Source organism: Mustela lutreola, chromosome 2, assembly GCF_030435805.1.
Source record: "Mustela lutreola isolate mMusLut2 chromosome 2, mMusLut2.pri, whole genome shotgun sequence".
In the NCBI taxonomy this organism is placed as follows: domain Eukaryota; kingdom Metazoa; phylum Chordata; class Mammalia; order Carnivora; family Mustelidae; genus Mustela; species Mustela lutreola.
Window position 1 is genome coordinate 8,086,438 of NC_081291.1, and position 18,775 is coordinate 8,105,212.

An 18,775-nucleotide genomic window follows, 5' to 3' on the forward strand; every position below is an offset into this window, starting at 1 on the left:
CCCTGGAATCCTAGCTGCCTTGGTGACCCTGAGTCCCCGTTTTGCTGTCCCCATCTCGGGAGGCCGCCAGAAGGTCCTGCCCCAAGGGGAAAGGCACAGGCGGAAAAGCGTGTCTCCAGGATCTTGGCTCCCAGAGTGGCGGCCGCCACTGTTGCTCTTCCTGACTCGCAAACTAGGCTCCCCCCAAGTATCCCCCCCCGCCCCAGTATTTTATTCAGCTGCTGTAGTTGCTCACAGGAGCGCCCGTCTGCTCTAAAGCCTCCAGCTTGGCGGGAGTGGAGGGCAGCACAGTCCCCCCGTTTGCTTATTAACTTAGTCCGTCTTGAGACCCTCCCCACCTGTTCACAGCCTCCCCGTCCTTGCTCAGTCCCTGATGGATGGGACATTGGTGGCGTCATTAGGTAGTTTCCAGAGCACGACTGGTTGTGTGTGTGCGAGCTTGGACACATCCACGCACACGTGTAGGTCAGACTCCCAGAAGGGGAGCTGCCAAGTCTCTAATGCACATGAATGGTTGAGAGCTGTCGCCTCATTGTCCTCTGTGGTGGCTCGAGGACACCCCACCCCGCCCAGCATGTCTGAGAATGGTTTTAGCCCAACGGCCTCAAAGCCGTGGCCAGACAGGGAGTGGGGCAGAGCTCACCCCTTCCCAGCTGGCCTTCGTGCCTGAAGCCAGGTCACACTGTGGTCTCTCTCCCAGGACACATTTGACATCCGGATCCTGATGGCCAAGTCTGTCAAGTACACAGTGAACTTCTTAGAAGCCAAAGAAGGAGATTTGCACAGGTACTGGCACCCATGCCCCGCTGCTAAGCCTGGCTCCTGCTAGGGTCCAGGACCGGCACACACTCCCTCAGGCCTTCTCTGCCCCAGGGCGGGCCGGCAGCAGCCCCGGGACACTGCACCCAGCCACCCCTCTTCTCTCCTGGCCGTCCCTGTTTGGCTTCCCCAGCAATCACTGCACTTTGCCTTCCAGGATAGAAATCCCATTCAAATTCCACATGCTGCATTCCGGGCTAGTTCACGGCCTGGCTTTCTGGTTTGATGTCGCCTTCATCGGCTCCATGTGAGTGCAAAGAGCGAGGGTGTGCTCCGTGCGCCGCCCCGGCCCAGTCCCAGCGACTTCCCTGCAGTTGTGATCCCCAGGGTGGGCTCGGGGCTAGGACAGGACAGGACAGGACTGCTCTAGGCTCCCTGTCCCTGCAAAAGCAATGAGAGCTCCCTCTGAACCAGAGACTGGTGGTGGTGGGGGGGGGGGTCTGTCTTGTTCTCAGTAACTGTCCCTCATGGAGCCCGGTCTCCGGCTCTTGGCAGAGGTCAGGGTGAGTGGGCCCATCCTCACTGTGGTGTGTGCGTGTACATGGACGTGTGTGCATGGGCGTGTGCCTGGGATGCCCGGCCAGCCAGCGTCTCAGCTCTAGGGCCCCAGGGGACCCATCAGAAACACCTGGGGAGAGCGCGAGGCGCACAGGGCAGAGGCTGCAGCCTGGTCCTGCGTGTGCCTGTCCTTGCTTGGCAGAATGACAGTATGGCTGTCCACGGCCCCGACGGAGCCCCTGACCCACTGGTACCAGGTCCGCTGCCTGTTCCAGTCACCACTGTTCGCCAAGGCCGGGGACACGCTCTCAGGGACATGTCTGCTTATTGCCAACAAGAGGTGGGAGCTGCCACCCGGGGCTGGGGGAGGCAGGGGTCTGTCTCCCCAGCCAGCTCATGGCCGTCCTGCCCTGTCCTCTCTGCAGACAGAGCTATGACATCAGTATTGTGGCCCAGGTAGACCAGACGGGCTCCAAATCCAGTAACCTCCTGGATCTGAAAAACCCCTTCTTCAGGTAGGATGGGCCCGTAGCCTCCACAGGGGGTGCCCGTCCTGCCCTGCGGCCTCTCAGCCCTGCGCGCTGGTCTGTCTGTGCTGCAGATACACAGGCACGACGCCCTCGCCCCCGCCCGGCTCCCACTACACGTCCCCCTCGGAGAACATGTGGAACACGGGCAGCACCTACAACCTCGGCAGCGGGATGGCCGTGGCTGGTGAGTGGCCGGTGGGGGCGGGGCGGGGTGCTTCTGCTGGGGGTGGGGGTGAGGACACGGCCTCCCCACCCCTGACCTCGCCGGCTCTGCACACAGGGATGCCGACCGCCTACGACCTGAGCAGTGTCATAGCCGGTGGCTCCAGCGTGGGCCACAACAACCTGATTCCTTTAGGTGAGTCTCCCCAGGGGCCTGGGGGCGGCGGGGTGGGCGGCCACAGTTCTCTAGGGCCTGGGCTCTCTGTGCCACGGTCGCCGTCACTCCCTTCTCTTCCTGGGGCTCCGGGCAGAGGCCCCACGTTCCGTTCTTCTCCGCGCACTCTGCAGCCGCCGCGCCCACCCTCCCCACCCCCTAGCGCCAGCGCGGGGCCGGCCGGGGGCCGGCCGGGGGCGGTGACGCCGTCTGCCTTCCTTCCTCCTCCCTCTCGCTGCGCAGCCAACACGGGGATTGTCAATCACACCCACTCCCGGATGGGCTCCATAATGAGCACGGGGATTGTCCAAGGTAACGGCGGGAGCGGGCCCCGTGGGTGTGAGTGTGTGGTCCCCTGGCCGCCCGCCTGCCCTCTCGCCTGCTGTCTGTCTCTGTCTGACTCTGCCGCGGGTTTGGGCGGGCGAGGGGGCAGGGCCGGCCCCTCAGCGCCCGTGCCACCCCCCACCCCCACCCCACAGGGTCCTCCGGCGCCCAGGGCAGCAGCGGCGGCGGCTCCAGCGCCCACTACGCGGTCAACAGCCAGTTCACCATGGGCGGCCCCGCCATCTCCATGGCCTCCCCCATGTCCATCCCGACCAACACCATGCACTACGGGAGCTAGGCCCCTCCGGCGTGGAACAGACTGACAGCACCAGGAAACCAAATGAACACCCTGCCCACCCCCTCCCCGCCTGGGCGGCTCTCACCCCCGCACCGGGGAAGCCCCGGCTCCCGGCCCCAGCCCTCTGCTCTGGGAACTCGGACACTTTTCTACACGACGTCGCCGCCGCCGTCCCCTCTCCACCGCCCACCCACATCTTGGCCCTGAGCGTGTGTCGCTGCCATGTTTTACACGAGATCATGTCGTGGGAGCCCTGGCTCCCCCTCCTGCCCTCCACCCTGACCTGGGTCTGACATCTTCTGTAACAGGCGTGTCCGGGGCTAACAGCTGCAGGCCCGGTGTCGGAGGGGGGGGGGCGCGCGGGGAGCAGCTGCCACCCCACCCGGTCCCCCGGCGCCTGCCCTCCCTTGCCTGTGTCCAGTGGGAAGGCGGTCCTGACTGGGCGGGGCCTCCCCTTCAACTACCAGGCCTTGGTCACAATGGGCGTGACATGCTGCTTTTTTTAATTTTATTTTTTTACGAGAAGAACCAGTGTCAATCCACAGACCCTCTGAGAAACCAGGCCGGCCGGGCCGAGCCAGCAGCCCCTCTCCCCCCACTCAGAGGCTCAGTGGTGAGGGGCAGCCCTGCCGAGTCTTCGGGACAGGGGTGGGGCCAGGCCTCTAGAGACCCGAGGCCCCCCTCCCACCAAAGGGTTCACCTCACACTTGAATGTACAACCCACCCCGGCTGTCGGGAAGGCCCTCCGTCCTCGGCCCCTGCCTCTTGCTGCTGTCCTGTCCCTGAGCCCCTGCAGGTCCCCTCCCCCACCCCTACCAAGAGTTAGAACAGGTGGCCCCATGGGCCCAGGGCCTGGAGGGAAGGGTCACTGTCAGCCACTTGGGGCCGACATGAGAAACCTCAAGAATCGATCGTGGAAGGCGTCCTTTCCCCTCGTAGCTCACGTTAGGCCTGTTTATTTCCCGTGATATTTGTAGACGCTCCAGTCCCTACTACTATGATGGCGTTCTGGTCCCTCCCCAGCCTGGGAAGGGGCCTTGCAGGGACCTCTGCCCCCCCCCAACAAAACAAATAAACAAGGAAATGTATGTTTCAGCACAGGCAGTTTTCTTCTACTTCTGCTCCCCCGTTGCTGAACCCCCGAACATGGCCGTGGTGGAGCTCAGGCTCGGCCCTGGGACCCGCTCCCTGGGCACCCAGGAAGGGCAGGCACAGTCGAGGCCGGGGTGGCCCTGTCGGCTCTCCCACGCGTCCCATCAGGGAAAGCAGAAGACCTGGCGGGGAGCCCGGGGGCACCAGCCCCCCCGGAAGCTCTCTGCTTCGCTGCCCTTTTCCCACCTTTCTACAAATTCTCGGAATCACCTTTGCATAGAAAATAAAAGTGTTTGCTTTGTAAGAAAAGTCTGGAAAGCAGCAGAGTGATCTCGAGGTGTCAGGGGAGACTTCAGTCATCGTCTGAGGGGCAGGGCGGGCAGCGGTTTCCCCTCATGCTGGGCCTGAAAGGGAGACGCCGGGGAGCAGAGCTGTGACGCCTGGCCTCGGGGAGCAAGGGCGGGAGAAGCCCCCAGGGGCCGCGGGAAACTGGCCTCACCTTCGGGCCGGGCATTCCCTAGGTGGTGTGGGTGCTAGAGGTGGGCGGCGGCGGGAGGTCTGGGGACAGAGATGCAGCCTGTGTTGGGGGGGCCGGGTGCGCCAGAGGCAGCGGCTGGAAGAAGTAAAACTGTGCCGAAGCCCTTGGGGTCAGTGTTGGGGGACAGTCGGTGACACCCCATCTCCCCCAAGCCCGAGGCCCAGCCCTGATCGCCTGTACCTTACAGCCCACGGCCAGGAGGGCATGGAGCAGCACGACAGTCGAGAGCAGCACCGCAGCCACCAACCTGGTGTCCTCTCGGACAACAGGCCAGAGAGTGAACACCAGGCTAGCGGCTGACAGGGCCAGGGCCAGCCCCCCGAAGAGCCACTGCAGCCATGGGACAGGGATGAGCCACAGGACCTGGGGGCGACACGGGCAGCTGGTTGCCAGGCCTTCCACTGGGCACCTGTCGCCCCCCCCTCCGCAGCCTGGGGCCGCACTTACCACGGTGGGAATGAAGACAAAGAGGGAGTAGCCGTAGACGCACACGGTTTCCAGGAAGGTGTAAGGCCCCATGCGCTCGCGGACCCCCTTCCGCCACCGCAGGAAGGCCCACAGCGCCAGCGGCACCAGCCAAACGTAGCAGTAGATGGTGATGCCGGCCACGGTCACTGGGGGGCAGGGGTAAGGCAGGCCGTCACCCTCGGGGCTCCGCGGCACTCCCAGCTTGGGCAGGGCCGGGGCCTTGCCTACTTCACTTACCCTTGTGGAACTGGGGGCTGTAGTGGATAGAGGGGTCTCTCCTCTGGGCCAGCACCAGGGTCAGGTTGCCAGTGACGGCCAAGACGAAAGCCAGTGTGGCACAGATCCAGAAGGGGCCTGTGGGCCGGGGGTGGTGAGGAACCCAGGGCTCCCAGGACAGGTGACTTGTCCCATCTCAACTGTGCCGGGACCCAAGCCTCTTTCTAAGGTCCGAGCTACCTCCACCCTGACTTGACTCCCCCCGCAACATGACCAGTGATGACAATGTGGGGTGGCTGAAGCCCGTGCTGGCTCCCAGTCCCTCAGCTTTCCTGACCTTTCCATAGCTTTTGCTGTATGTAGCTGATCTCCCTTTTCTGGAAACACACTGCATGTGCTTTCTAGGACTTCGTGCTCCTGGCTTCTGCCACATCACTCCCCTGGCAATTCCTCAACATCTGTAAGTCCCTGACCCCTTTAACAACGGGGACCTTCAGGACACAGTCCTGACCCCTCCTCTCCCTCTGTGTTCACCCCCTGCACGATCCTGCCCAGCCTCCGGCCCTTATGTCACATCGAGCCTAATGTCTCCCAAATATCTCCAGTCCGGTCTGTGCCCTGAACCACAGGCTTATAGTCAACATTTCCATGGGCACGTCTAGGCCTCTCCAGTTCCAGCCTCCCACCCCTGTGCCCTCCCCTCCAACCTGCCCAGCCTTTCCAGTCCGTACATGACAGGCCCATTCCTTGGGTGGTCCCGATGAACACCCCAGAGCCATCCTGCCTCTCTCTCCTCCCAACCCCCTCGGGCATGTCAGGACATCCTGGCGACTCCAACTCTGAGATCTAGTCCACAGTCCAACCACTGCTCTCCACCTGGGCTGGATCCCACCATCCCACACGTGGAAAATGGCAGAGCACTGCTCCCGCCCCGCGCCCCCTGCCCCCATGGCCAGAGGAAGCCTCAGAGCCCTTAACTGAGACTCCTTCTCATGGAGACCTGTACGGCAAGCGCAGTCTCCTCCTGTCACCTCTGTGACCTCATATAACTCACTACGCCAAGGACAATACTGCCCCATCACTGGACCCGTGTCCCCTTCTGGAATGTTCTTCCCCTGAATCTCCTCAGCACCATCCCTTAACACCAACAAGGCCTCATCCTTCTCTCATCTTTCTCATAAGGGTCTTCCCTGTCCAACCCATGTGAAACGGCAACTCACATGCTCTAAACTGTTTGCTCTTCTTCTGAGCCCTGCTGCCCTTGGCAGCCTTGTCTAGAACCGTCTCCCCAGACAGGACGTGCCCCTTGCTCTCCGGAGTGCCCCTTGCTTTCTTCTCAGCTGGAATCCATGGGCCAGCACCCGCTCCACGTGTGCCGAGGGAGTTCTCGAGCTGAATGCACACCACCACTCACCATACAGGTCTGGCCGATTCCGCAGATGGTGCCGCACAAAGTTGTGGCCAGGCCGGGGCAGCAGCGAGCCTCGGATTCGGTCCAGGACCTGGAGACAAGGTGGGGCTCAGAATGGAAGCCTTGCACGGGGCCCTTTAGCCCCGACAGAGGAGAGGGCCAAGCTCCTGCCCTGCCCTCAGAGGCTCCCTCCTTGCTGACCTCCCATCTCCCCTGCCTGCAAGGCCTCAGATGTTCCCGCTGGATTCTCGAGGGGCTGGAGCCGTTCCCCCTGCCAGTCTCAATACCCCAGTGTGCTGCCAACTGAAGGAATCTTCTGGGCCAGTCATCTTTCCCTTTACTTCCCCTTCCCTTGGCGTGGCTGCCCTGAACAGCCTGTCCTGCTGTGATGTGTCTGGACTGTGAGGTAGGGGACAGTCAAGTCCTTGGTCTCCTTCCGCCTACATCTCTCTCCTCTATGTCCCCTGTTCCGCGCCCCAAGTTTATGATTTCCCTTCCTGGCCTGGGCACTCTGACCCACGTCCTTGCACCGTGTCTGCTAATTCCACTCATTCCTCTCCTGCTCTAACCCGCTGATGGCTTCCCAGCACCGTCAGGATAAAACCCAAACTCCTTCACACAGCATACGAGGCCTCTGTGCTCTGGCTTCCGCCTACCTGTCCCCCACTTCACACTCTCCAACCAGACCAAGTGACCGCGGGTTCCTGTGACACCTCACGCCTTCTCTCCCCTCCGGTCCTCTGTATCTGCTGTTCCCTGTGCCTGCAACACGTGCTTCCCTTCAGTCTGCCCAGCTGAGGCTTCCTTCTCCTTCCGGTCTCAGCGCACTCCTCACCTCCTCCAGGAGGCCCTTCTCTAACCTGCCTGAGCACATGCATCTGTGTTCCCATGAGCCCCGGTCACACCACATGCAGTTAATCCAGCCAGCCTGGGCGGGAACTCGTTCTCCCACCTGGGCATCCCCAGCACTCCGGTGTCCAGGAAGGGCTCCGTGCTGGTGGCTCGAGCCCTGTGTGACTGCAAGCCCCATCCCACCCACTTCCCGGGCCTGACCTGGGATGTGTCCACGTCAAAGAAACTCTGATAGTAGCCAAACGTCCAGAATCCGGGCTGCTGCTTCTCCTCCTGTAGGAGCTGAACGGCATGGGCTTTCAGTAGCCGCCCGTATGGCCTGGGCAGAGGCTGGGGGCAAGGCTGGGGGCAAGGCGGGAGGCAGGCAGGGCCCCGCCGGGACTCACCGCAGTCCTGTCACTCTCCTCCACTTCCTCCTCAGCTCCATAACTGCCACCCGAGTCCACCGCCACGGCCACGTGCCCCTGTGGGGTCAGCTGATTGCTTCCACTGGTGGTGGCCGCATCTGGGGTCTCGGCCAGCAGATCAGAAGCTTCCTCGAACTCTACCGAGAAGGAATATGGGACACAGGCGTGTTTTGGGAGTCAGGACAATTTGGTTTGGTCCATGGCTCATCTGGGGGCCAAGACTCCCAACTGGGGCCACCGAAGGGCCCAGCTTCCTAAATTATGAGCATGTGGAAGGCGTGTTCCCCCACTCCTAGCCAGGGCCTGCGATTAAGGCTGCTTCTGGGATGGGGTCAGCTCTGGGACAGAGGCTCTGCCGGGAGTGGGGTTCGAGTCCCGGATGGGCATCTTGCCTGGGTCGGGGTTAGGGCTCACAGCTGACCGGGATTCATGCTGGCGGTCAGCTGGAACCTGGGTGGGAGGTTCCGGCCGGTCGCCGCCGCACTCACCGTGGAAGGCCAGCTCGTCGGCCGCTGCCATGGTCGCTCAGGGGCGTCACCGCATCCCGCTCTGAGGACAGAGGCCAATGACACCCGCCCCCAACCCTATTCGGTGCCCCCCGGGGCCTCTCTCTCAGGCCCGAGCCCAGCCTGGCCGTTAGGGCACGGAGCCGGGGGGGTGAAACTCGCCGTCCCCGCCCCACAGGTGCACCCCGCCCTCCTCACCTGACGCTGCCTCAGTCGGCGTGGCCCAGGCTCTCTGCGCCTGCGCGGCCCGCCTCCACGCCACAGCCGACCGCGCTCAGCTCGGACAGCAACATCCGGCATCGGTCCCTTTTCTATTCTCTTCCGATGGGAAACCACTTCCGGCATTGCTCACGCTTGCGCAGGAGGCCCCCGGGCCTTTTTCTTCGCATACGCGGTGTTTCTCTTCGGAAACGGGACGCCAAGCCGGAAGAGAATGGCGACGGCCGCTCTGAAGAGATTTTGGTCCCGAAACCGAGAAGAGTCTGGTGGCCCAGCGGCCGCGAAGCCAGGCGTGTGGACGCGGTTGGGTGAGTAGCGGCGGGAGGCGGCGGTGGCCACAGCGGCCTGCTCTCACCTGTTTGTTCTGCTTCTCTCTCCTCAGGCTCCTGGGCCCGCGTGCTGCTCCGGGACTACGCCGAGGCCTGCCGGGACGCGGCGGCGGCGGCGCGGGCTCGACCCTGGCGGGCGGCCGTGTATACGGGGCTGCTGGGCGGCGCGGCGGCCTGCTGTGCGCTGGCGCCGAGCGAGGCGGCCTTCGAGGAGGCGCTGCTGGATGCGTCGGGGACCCTTCTGCTGCTGGCCCCGGCCACGCGCAACCGCGCCTCCGAGGACTACGTGCAGCGGCTGCTGTGGCTGCGGGGTCGCGGCCGCCTCCGCCACGTGAACCTGGGCCTCTGCGCGCTGGTGTACGAGGCGCCCGTGGACGCCGAGGCCAGCCTCTACCAGGCCCGCTGCCGCTACCTGCAGCCCCGCTGGACCGACTTCCCGGACCGAATCCTGGACTTGGGCTTCGTGGGCCGCTGGTGGGTGCTGGCCGCCCGGATGCGCGACTGCGACATCAACGACGAGGAGTTCCGGCACCTGCCGGCTCATCTGCGCGTCGTCGGGCCGCATCAGCTGCATTCCGAGACCAACGAGCGGCTCTTTGACGAGAAGTACAAGCCTGTCGTGCTCACCGACGATCAGGTGGACCAGGCGCTGTGGGAGGAGCAGGTCTTGCAGAAGGAGAAGAAAGACAAACTCGCCCTGAGTCAGGCCGACTCCCTGGTGCGGTCGGAGGTCCCCAGATGAGACCGAGGCCTGGGTGCAGACCGGGCCCAAGCCCTGGCGCGGATGGTGCAGTGGGTGCAAGCGAGCATCAGATGCAGAGTGACTTAAATAAATTATGTGCAGAATATTTCACAGCCTTTTTGGCCACTCTCCTCTCGTTCCTGTTAGCCAAAGCTAATTCAGAGTTAGCTTGGTTTTGGTCTCCGTCTCGGTTGGTTTAGGAGTTGGGGGAGAGCAAAGCGACAAGACCATGTGACGTTTATCATTGTCGAGTTAGCTGTGAGTCTACATGAGCCTTCCTCATTGAGCCTCACAGTTTCTCGACCAAGGCTAATCACATTTGTCAGGTGACTCCCAAGGAGTCCTAAGACCGTTCTGATTTTCATTTTAAATTTGGAGTTGAAAAGTTTATCCTCGTTTTCATGAGTAGTAGTTTTAATCATTCTGAAATAAAGCTAAGAAACAGTTTCTGGATGGCCAGTCCGGCGTCTGCCTTCCGCTCAAGTCATAATCTCAGGGTCCGGGGATCAAGCCCTGAGTGGAACTCTGCTTAACAGGGAGTCTGCTTCTCTCTCTCACTCCCTCTCTGCGCTCTGTCTCTCTCTCTGCTTTCCCTTTCTCTCTAAAAAAAAAAAAAAAAAAAAAAAAAAACCAGTTTCAGGGGCGCCTGGGTGGCTCAGTGGGTTAAGGGCTCTGCCTTCAGCTCTGGTCATGATCCCAGGGTCCTGGGATCGAGCCCTGTGTCGGGCTCTTTCCTCGGCGGGGAGCCTGCTTCCTCCTCTTTCTCTGCCTACCTCTCTGCCTGCTTGTGATTTCTGTCTGTCAAATTAAAAAAAAAAAAACACAGTTTCAGAGGAAAGAGGAAAAATAGCACAAAGACGTTCTTTGTACCCTTCACCCAGCTTACCCCAAATGGTAACGTTTTACGATAAACCATACCAAACCAGGGGACTGTCAGTGGTACAGATTTTACAGGAAATCTTTTTGCAAAAACCACCTTTTCCCTCACAACAGTGATGTTGAAGTGATTTGGGAGGAAAAAACATCTTCTGATCTGAAATTATCTATAGAATCACAGATTCTGTTTATATTTCAATAACCCTGGAAACCCAGAATCCTGTGGATGGAATAGGCTAGTGTACAAAGCTGGTACTTAGGTTGTGATAACTCTACTTTAAAAACAGATAGAGGAATGAGGGTATCTCTGTCTAGTTAATAAAGCTGGGACATGAAAGGTTGCCTGGCTGGCTCAATTGGAAGAGCACGTGACTCTTGATCTTGGGGTCATGAGTTAAAGCCCCATGTTGGGCATAGAGCTTACAAAAAACAAAACAAAACCCCCAAATACCAAAAAATCAAAGAAACCCCATGAAACAATAATCTTTGTTGTGGTGTTTGAGTTCATGTGTTTTGCTGTTCAGTTTTGGTATTTAGACCTTCCGTTCATTTTATGGGTATGCTGGACATGGTGGTTTTTTGTTTCTTTTTTTAAATTTATTTACTCTTAGATTTTTATTTATTTGACAGAGATCACTAGTAGGCAGAGAGGCAGGCGGGGTTGGGGGGAGGGATGCAGGGTCCCTGCCCAGCAGAGGGCCTGACTCAGGGATCCCAGGACCCTGGGATCATGACCCAAGCAGAAGGCAGAGGCTTTAACCCAGTGAGCCATCTAGGCGCCCCCAGTGGTTTTTATACGCATATTTTTGGGACAGGAGCATCTTGCAAGTCAAACTTTTCATTGTACAGTGGAAAAAGTGATGTTCAAAAAGTTGATTTTTCGGGGCGCCTGGGTAGCTCAGTGGGTTAAAGCCTCTGCCTTCGGCTCAGGTCATGATCTCAGGGTCCTGGGATCGAGCCCTCCATCGGGCTCTCTGCTCGGCGGGGAGCCTGCTTCCTCCTTCTCTCTCTGCCTGCCTCTCTGCCTACTTGTGATTTCTGTCTATCAAATAAATAAATAAATCTAATTTTTTAAAAAAAAAGTTGATTTTTCCAAAGCTGTGGCGAAACCATGATTCAAGCTCTAACTCCCAACCCTGTGGCCTTACTCCTCAAACTCAGGATCCTATATTAGATCTTATTAGATCTTTTTTTTTTCCTATATTAGATCTTAACAGCATCCTGCCAGAATTACTAAATGCTGCTATCATTAGCCGTAAGTAAACCTTGAATACAGTGAGTTAGTGAATATGAAAAAGAAATTAATGAGAACAAATATGGCAGATACTAAATTATAATCTTACCGTGTTACCTACCAAAGGCCTAAATCCTGATGTCTCTGTTCAACAGAGATACTAACCAACCTCAGGAAAGGTTTAAGACACACTGGCATCGAGTGAGACCTGTTCCTCGCTGTGATCAGAAGTACTGAAAGAGCGGCATGGCCTCACCCCTTGAGCTGGTTATCAAATGCCACTTCTGACATTCAGCCAGGGTGGGTCCCATGCAGACCCCCTGTAGGTGTGAAGCTGAAAGGAGCAGTTGACAACCAAGTAGATAACTCAGTGTTCCAGGAATTTAGGAGCTTAGTGTAGGCCTAAAGTCTGTGTGTCTTTGTCTTTGGTTGGAAGGTCAGCCTTTTCCAGAGGAGTCCTCCATATTTTTGCTCCCTCTCTCCAGTACCTTTTTGCCTCCTGAGTTGTAAAGCCTGTGGACTGGAATTGTTAGATCAGACAAGGAGACTGGGTGTTGGGGTATACACAGGCGCCCAAAGGGTGGTTCCAGGGGTCTGTTCATTGCTGAGCTCCCAACACCCTATAGTGCTTAGTCCAGTGTGGGCCTCAAATGCTGAAAGAGTTAAAGGAGATGACCATATGCCCACTGTGGGTCGGAGCTTGTGTGATCCTGCTGGGGAGAGGGAAGCATTGCAGGACTGGCTCTCAGCCCAGAAGAGATCCCACCCCGCCCCAAATCTACCAGCATCAGAAACAGCAAAGCGGATGAACTGTCTCTTTCCATAAGGAGTGTAGGGTCTGGGGAAGAAGTGGGACTTAAAAGTACAGTTTGAATCCCAGCTTTCACACGAATGTTGTGATTGAACTGGACCAGAATAATTAGATAAGGAAAAAGAAAGTCAGGCGCCTGGGTGGCTCAGTTGGTTAAGCAACTGCCTTTGGCTCAGGTCATGATCCTGGAGTCCCAGGATCGAGTCCCGCATCAGGCCCTCCCACCTCTCATGTTCTCTCTCTCATTCTCAATCTCTCAAATAAACAAATAAAATCTTAAAAAAAAAAAAAAGTCAAACAAATTGGAAAGGAGGATTAGTAAAATTGAAGGATACAAAATAGACAAAAATTTGCATTACACAAACTAATAAATTGAGAAAGCAATCTCATTTACAATTGCATCAAAAACACCACTTAGGAATAATTTTAACCAAGGAGCTGAAAGACCTGTATGCTAAAAACTACAAGACATTGATGAAAAAAAAAAATTGAAGAAACATAAATGCTCATGGATGGGAAGAATATTGTTAAAATGCCCATATTACCCCCAAACAATCTACAACTCTACCAAAATTCCAATGGCACTTCACAGAAATTTTTTTTTTAAGTCTTAAAATTTGTAGGAAACCACAGAAACCCTTCCCTTATATAGTAAAGGCAATCTCAAGAAAGAACAAAGCTGAGGCGTCACGCTTCCTGAGAAAGTATATTACAAGGTGCATTATTCAAAACGGTATGATATCAGCACCTAACAGACACACAGATCAATGAAACAGAATAGAGAGCCCAGAAATAAACCCATGCACAAATGGTCAATTAATTTACAACAAAGGAGCCAAGAACATACAATGGGTAGAGGACAGTCTCTTCAATAAATGGTGTTGGGGGCATCTGGTGGCTCAATTGGTTAAGCAACTGCTATGCGCTCGGGTCATGATCCTGAAGTCCCAGGATCGAGTCCTGCGTTGGACTCCCAGCAACATGGGGAGCCTGCTTCTCCCTCTGACCTTCTCCCCTCTCATGCTCTCTCTCACTGTCTCTCTCTCTCAAATAAATAAATACATCACTTTAAGTAATAAACATAAATAAACAGTGTTGGGAAAACTGGACAGCCACATTCGAAAGAATGCAATAGTTAAAGATGCAACTGGGCCACTATCCTACACCATACACAAGAAATAGCTCAAAATGGGTAAAAGAATGTAAGACGTGAAACCATAAAACTCCTAGAGGAAAACAAGCAGTAAGCTCCTTCACATCGGTTTGGTGATGAGTTTTTGGATTTGGCACCAAGGACCACAGGCAACAAAAGCAAAAATAAATAAGTAGAACGACAGCAAACTAAAAACCTTCTTCACAGCAAAGGAAACCATCAACAAAATGAAAAGGCAACCTGCCAAATGGGAGAAAATACTTCTAAATCAAAAATCTGATAAGCAGGGGCGCCTGGGTGGCTCAGTGGGTTAAGGTCAATCAGGTCATGATCTCAGGGTCCTGGGATCGAGCCCAACATCGGGCTCTCTGCTCAGCGGGGAGCCTGCTTCCTCCCTCTCTCTCTGCCTGCCTCTCTGCCTACTTGTGATCTCTGTCTGTCAAATAAATAAATAAAATCTTTAAAAAAATCTGATAAGCAGGTAATATCCAATTTATATGAAGAACTCATACAATTCAATTGCAAAACTCAAGCTGATTTAACAAAGGGGCGGAGGACCTGAATATACATTTTTTTCCAAATAGACATACAGATGGCCAACAGGTCCATGAAAAAATACTCAAATCACTAACCATTAGGGAAACACAAATAAAACCACAATGAGGTATCACCTCATGCAGTGAGAATGGCTAGTATCAAAAAGACCAGAAACAAGAAGTGTTGGCCAAGACATGGAGAATAGGGAACTCTCATGCACTGTTGGGATTGAAAATTAGTGCAGCCTCTGTGGAAAAAAAGTATGGACGGTCCTCAAAAAATTAAAAATAGAACTAATATATGATCCAGGAACGCCTGGGTGGCCTAGTCGGTTAAGCCTCTGAGTCTTGATGTTGGCTCAGATCATGATCTCAGGGTCCTAGGATAGGAGCCCTGTGATCCTGGCGCCCTGCTCAGCAGCGATTCTGCTTGTCTCCTGCTCCCTCTGTGGCCCCTGCTCAAGCTCTCTTTCTCTCTCTCTGAAATAAATAAATATTAAAAAAAAAAAAATGGCACCTGGGTGGCTCAGTTGGTTAGGCGACGGCCTTTGGCTCAGGTCATGGTCCCAGAGTCAAGGGATCAAGTCCTGCATTGGGCTCCCAGCTCCACAGGGAGCCTGTTTCTCCCTCTAACCTTCTCCCCTCTCATGCTCTCTCTCACTCTCTCTCTCTCAAATAAATACATAAAATCTTAAAAAAAAAAAAAAAAAAAAAAGAACTGTATGATCTAGCAATGCTGCTCCTGGATATTTATCTGAACAAAAACACTAACTCAAAAAGATATGTGCACTCCCATGGCACTCCCATGTTCACTGCAGCATTAATTACGAGAGCCAAGATGCGGAAACATCAGTGGATGAATGGATAAAGAAAATGTAGTATATATATATACACGACAAACTTTATTACTGAGCCGTAAAAAAGAAGGAAACCTTGCCGTTTGTGACAACGTGGATGGTCCTTGAGGGCCTTTTGCTCAGTGAAGTAAGCGAAACAAAGACAAATGCTAAATGATCTCATTTATATGAGGAATCTAAAAAAAGCCAGAACAACAAAGAAAAAACAAAACAGGATCTCACAGATACAGAGAAGAGATTGTTGATTGTCAGAGGATGGGGATGGGGGCCAAAATGGGCGAAGAGTCAAAGGTACGAACATCGAACATCGAGTACGTCACAGGGACGTCATAATTAGCATGGTGACCACAGTTAATAATATTGTGTATTTTTTTTTTAAAGTAGGGCTTGGGGGCACCTGGATGGCTCAGTAGGTTGAGCGTCTGCTTTTGGCTCAGGTTATGATCTCAGGGTCCTGGGATGAGCCCCGTGTTGGACTCCCTGCCAAGTGGGGAAGCTGCTTCTGCTTCCCCTTCTCCCTCTGTGATCACTCTTGCTCTGTCTCAAATAAATAAATAAAATCTTTTTTTTTTTAAAGATTTTATTTATTTATTTGACAGAAATCACAAGTAGGCGGAGAGGCAGGCAGAGAGAGAGGAAGGGAAGCAGGCTCCCCGCTGAGCAGAGAGCCCGATGCGGGACTCGATCCCAGGACCCTGAGATCATGACCCGAGCCGAAGGCAGCGGCTTAACCCACTGAGCCACCCAGGCGCCCCAAATAAATAAAATCTTAAAGATAAAGTAGGGTTTGAATTTCACCTTTCACACTTGTGACCAACCAAGGACAGGTGGAGTGACTTCAGACCTCAAGTTCCTTATCTATAAATGGGAATGATTCTCCCCAGGGTTGTTAGAGAAATCAAAAACCACGAGGAAGCACTTGGTACCGAGCACGCACGTGCATTCCACGGCGCGTCGCACGGGTAAGAGCCTGGCTCTGAAGCCATGCCCCAGCCTTCCGAGTTAGCCCCGGGGCTGTGGCTCCCCAGCCTTGCCCGGAGCCCGCAGGGATAGAGCTGGTCCGGGGCCGCCCATGGGGAATGCTCAGTAAACGGAGGACCGACAGTGCCTGGAACTTGTCTCTCAGAGCCCAAAGACACTTGAATACAATACGAACATTTTCCAGCTCTCCCTTTTTCTTAAAATTTACTCTTAACGAGTTTTAATTATTCCAGCTTTCCCTGCTGACCTCGGAAAAGGCTGTTGTAATCAGAGCGACCAGCAGAGGGCACCAGAGATTTGGCTCCGAGGCGGGCTCCCCGGCGGTACCCCGGTGGGAATGGCTGGCCACCGCTTGCTTTTGTTCTGAGAAGCAGTGGGCGAGGTAGTGCGGTCCCCACACATCCCTTCTTAGAGCATACACTGCTCTTTAGAGATGGTGGGTAGATCGTGGCCAAAGTCGGGGCTGCAGGGAGGGACCACATCCATCCCTTGCACCTGCACCTACCTGGTTAGCAGGAAGCCTGGTCCTCTCCCCTGAGACTTCACAGAGCTTGACGGATGGGCAGGGCCCCCTGGATTGCCTTGGGAGCCTGCCCAGTTCCCTAGTTTTCTGGGAATTGTACTGAGGCCTCCAACGCCATAGGACCTGGTACAGCACGCGGCAATCGAGGTGCCTATGCCTGGCCTAGGCTTTAAGGAGGAACTCTGTGTCCAGGTCCAGCAAGCGCGGGGTTTGCCCCGGAGAGGGAGGTGCCGCCTTAAATCCTGTGCTCCAGGGGCCGCCCCACTTCAGTGCAGGCCCCTGCAGCAAGCGCGGCTGCAATCACCTGAGTGTGACTGGCTTTTCCAGACGCGCCCCACCCAGCAGGGTCTTAGAGCGATGCTCAGGTTGCTCAGGTGTCGGGGCGAGAACAAGCACCTGACTTCTGAAAAACTCTCCGCAAGTCACCCTCCTTCCAAATTTGGTCACGTGAGAGGTACCTGTTTGGGAGACAGCTGAGAGGAGAGGCAGCACCGAAAGGACATTAAGGTTTGGGAACAGCTAATAAAGCCGTAAAACTCTTTTGCCTGAAAAATTCCAAACACGGAAGTATGTTTGAACTTCCATACATACGCATGGCCCAACTCAACAGTTAAGATTTTGTCACTTCTTTTTTAAGATTTTATTTATTTATTTATTTATTTTTAAAAGATTTTATTTTATTCATTTGACAGAGAGAGATCACAAGTAGGCAGAGAGGCAGAGAGAGAGAGGAGGAAGCAGGCTCCCCGCTGAGCAGAGAGCCTGATGCGGGACTCGATTCCAGGACCCTGAGATCATGACCCGAGCAGAAGGCAGCGGCTTAACCCACTGAGCCACCCAGGCACCCCAATTTATTTATTTTTTAAAAAAAGATTTTATTTATTTATTTAACAGACAGAGATTACAAAGTAGGCAAAGAGGCAGGCAGAGAGAGAGGGGGAAGCAGGCTCCCCGCTGAGCAGGGAGCCCCATGTGAGGCTCGATCCCAGGACCCTGGGATCATGACCTGAGCCAGAGGAAGATGCGTAAGTGACTGAGCCACCCAGGCAGCCCAAGGTTTTGCCACATTTGTGTTAGGTGTTCCCTCTTCACTTTTTCTTGGCTGGAGTATTTTTTTTTAATTTATTTTAATTTAAAAAATATTTTATTTATTTATTTGACAGAGAGATCACAAGTAGGCAGAGAGGCAGGCAGAGAGAGAGGAGGAAGCAGGCTCCCCGCCGAGCAGAGAACCTGATGCTGGGCTCGATCCCAGGACCCTGGGATCATGACCTGAGCCAGAGGCAGATGCTTAAGCGACTGAGCCACCCAGGCAGCCCAAGGTTTTGCCACATTTGTGTTAGCTGTTCCTTCTTCATTTTTTCTTGGCTGGAATATTTTAAAGCGAATCCCAGACATCACATAACTCACCCCTGTTCTCACATATGCATTTTTCACAGTGGCAACGTGACTGTCACGCCGAACAAAATCCATAGTAATTCTCTGGAATCATCTGAAGCCAGTCCGCGATCACATTTCTTGGAGAGTTTCAACAGGTCTCCTTAAATTTGGATCTGCTTCAATCTAGAACCGAACTCAGTCCGCACATTGTATGTGGTTGTTTTAACGTCCTTTTCATCTAGAGAAGTCTCCCGGCCCCTGAACCTTGGACCTGTTGCAGGAATGGGTTTAGCCATCTTGGCCTGGAGCCCACATGGGGATCTGTCAGCTGGTTGTGCCCTTCAACCGTTCCTTTGCCCCCATGGTTCTTGCAATCAGCTCTCAACTCAGGGTGCATGTTGGGTCCACCTGGGGGACCCATCTAGGCCAGGGAAGTCACTCTCCTGGGCTGGGTCCCAGGCAACCACAGTTTGTAAATCTCCCCAGGTGATGCCAAGTGCCCCCCTTCTAAGGATTTTTGATCCAGGTCGGAATCAATGACGTCACTAGGGGCCTCCAAATGCAGCCCGATGCTTTTGTCTGTCCACCTTATTTGGAGCTCAGGAGACACCGGCATCCCACGTAAGCGGACACTTAACCCTCTGAGCCACCCAGGGGCCCCTCTGGATATGCCATATACACAGACTCGTACACGCTATGACTTTTGGGTGTCCAACCTCTTTTATTAGCCTAGTGTTTTGGGGTTCATCCATGTTGTAGCAAGGGTCAGCATTTCCTTCCTTTTTACGGATGAATAATA

The 18,775-nt window shown here is 55.0% G+C and overlaps 3 protein-coding genes across 7 annotated transcripts in view; 2 read left to right on the forward strand and 1 right to left on the reverse strand.

Moving 5' to 3' along the window:
* CARM1 (coactivator associated arginine methyltransferase 1) overlaps positions 1 to 3,943 on the forward strand; it is a 41,105-nt gene extending 37,162 nt beyond the window's left edge. Inside the window, exons 9-16 of one of the 2 annotated variants that reach the window (XM_059159988.1) lie at positions 701 to 786; positions 977 to 1,066; positions 1,520 to 1,657; positions 1,743 to 1,832; positions 1,919 to 2,031; positions 2,128 to 2,205; positions 2,467 to 2,535; positions 2,703 to 3,943. In XM_059159988.1, the coding sequence (XP_059015971.1) occupies positions 701 to 786; positions 977 to 1,066; positions 1,520 to 1,657; positions 1,743 to 1,832; positions 1,919 to 2,031; positions 2,128 to 2,205; positions 2,467 to 2,535; positions 2,703 to 2,845 (807 nt within the window). In that variant the 3' untranslated portion in view covers positions 2,846 to 3,943. The remainder of the gene's footprint in view (positions 1 to 700; positions 787 to 976; positions 1,067 to 1,519; positions 1,658 to 1,742; positions 1,833 to 1,918; positions 2,032 to 2,127; positions 2,206 to 2,466; positions 2,536 to 2,702) is intronic. The other variant, XM_059159989.1, reaches the window with a different exon arrangement.
* Positions 667 to 8,637, reverse strand: YIPF2 (Yip1 domain family member 2). 4 transcript variants are annotated; one of them, XM_059159991.1, is made up of 10 exons: positions 8,534 to 8,637; positions 8,318 to 8,378; positions 7,809 to 7,966; positions 7,624 to 7,704; positions 6,574 to 6,661; positions 5,181 to 5,297; positions 4,923 to 5,089; positions 4,656 to 4,838; positions 4,437 to 4,565; positions 3,337 to 4,341 (listed from the first exon to the last, which is right to left on the reverse strand). In XM_059159991.1, exons 2-9 carry the CDS (start codon positions 8,346 to 8,348, stop codon positions 4,455 to 4,457), a joined length of 936 nt encoding a protein of 311 aa, XP_059015974.1. In that variant the 5' UTR covers positions 8,349 to 8,378; positions 8,534 to 8,637; the 3' UTR covers positions 3,337 to 4,341; positions 4,437 to 4,454. The 4 variants fall into 4 exon arrangements, with proteins under 4 accessions (XP_059015976.1, XP_059015974.1, XP_059015975.1 ...); XM_059159992.1 differs by lacking the exon at positions 8,534 to 8,637 and having other exon boundaries at positions 4,437 to 4,550; positions 8,318 to 8,523; XM_059159993.1 differs by lacking the exons at positions 3,337 to 4,341; positions 4,437 to 4,565; positions 8,534 to 8,637 and adding an exon at positions 667 to 734 and having other exon boundaries at positions 8,318 to 8,523.
* A 90-nt stretch (positions 8,638 to 8,727) lies between these two features.
* Positions 8,728 to 9,741, forward strand: TIMM29 (translocase of inner mitochondrial membrane 29). Its single transcript, XM_059159995.1, has 2 exons — positions 8,728 to 8,862; positions 8,937 to 9,741. The coding sequence occupies exons 1-2, from the start codon at positions 8,769 to 8,771 to the stop codon at positions 9,623 to 9,625; spliced, it is 783 nt and encodes a 260-aa protein (XP_059015978.1). The 5' UTR covers positions 8,728 to 8,768; the 3' UTR covers positions 9,626 to 9,741.
* Positions 9,742 to 18,775: the final 9,034 nt, after the last annotated feature.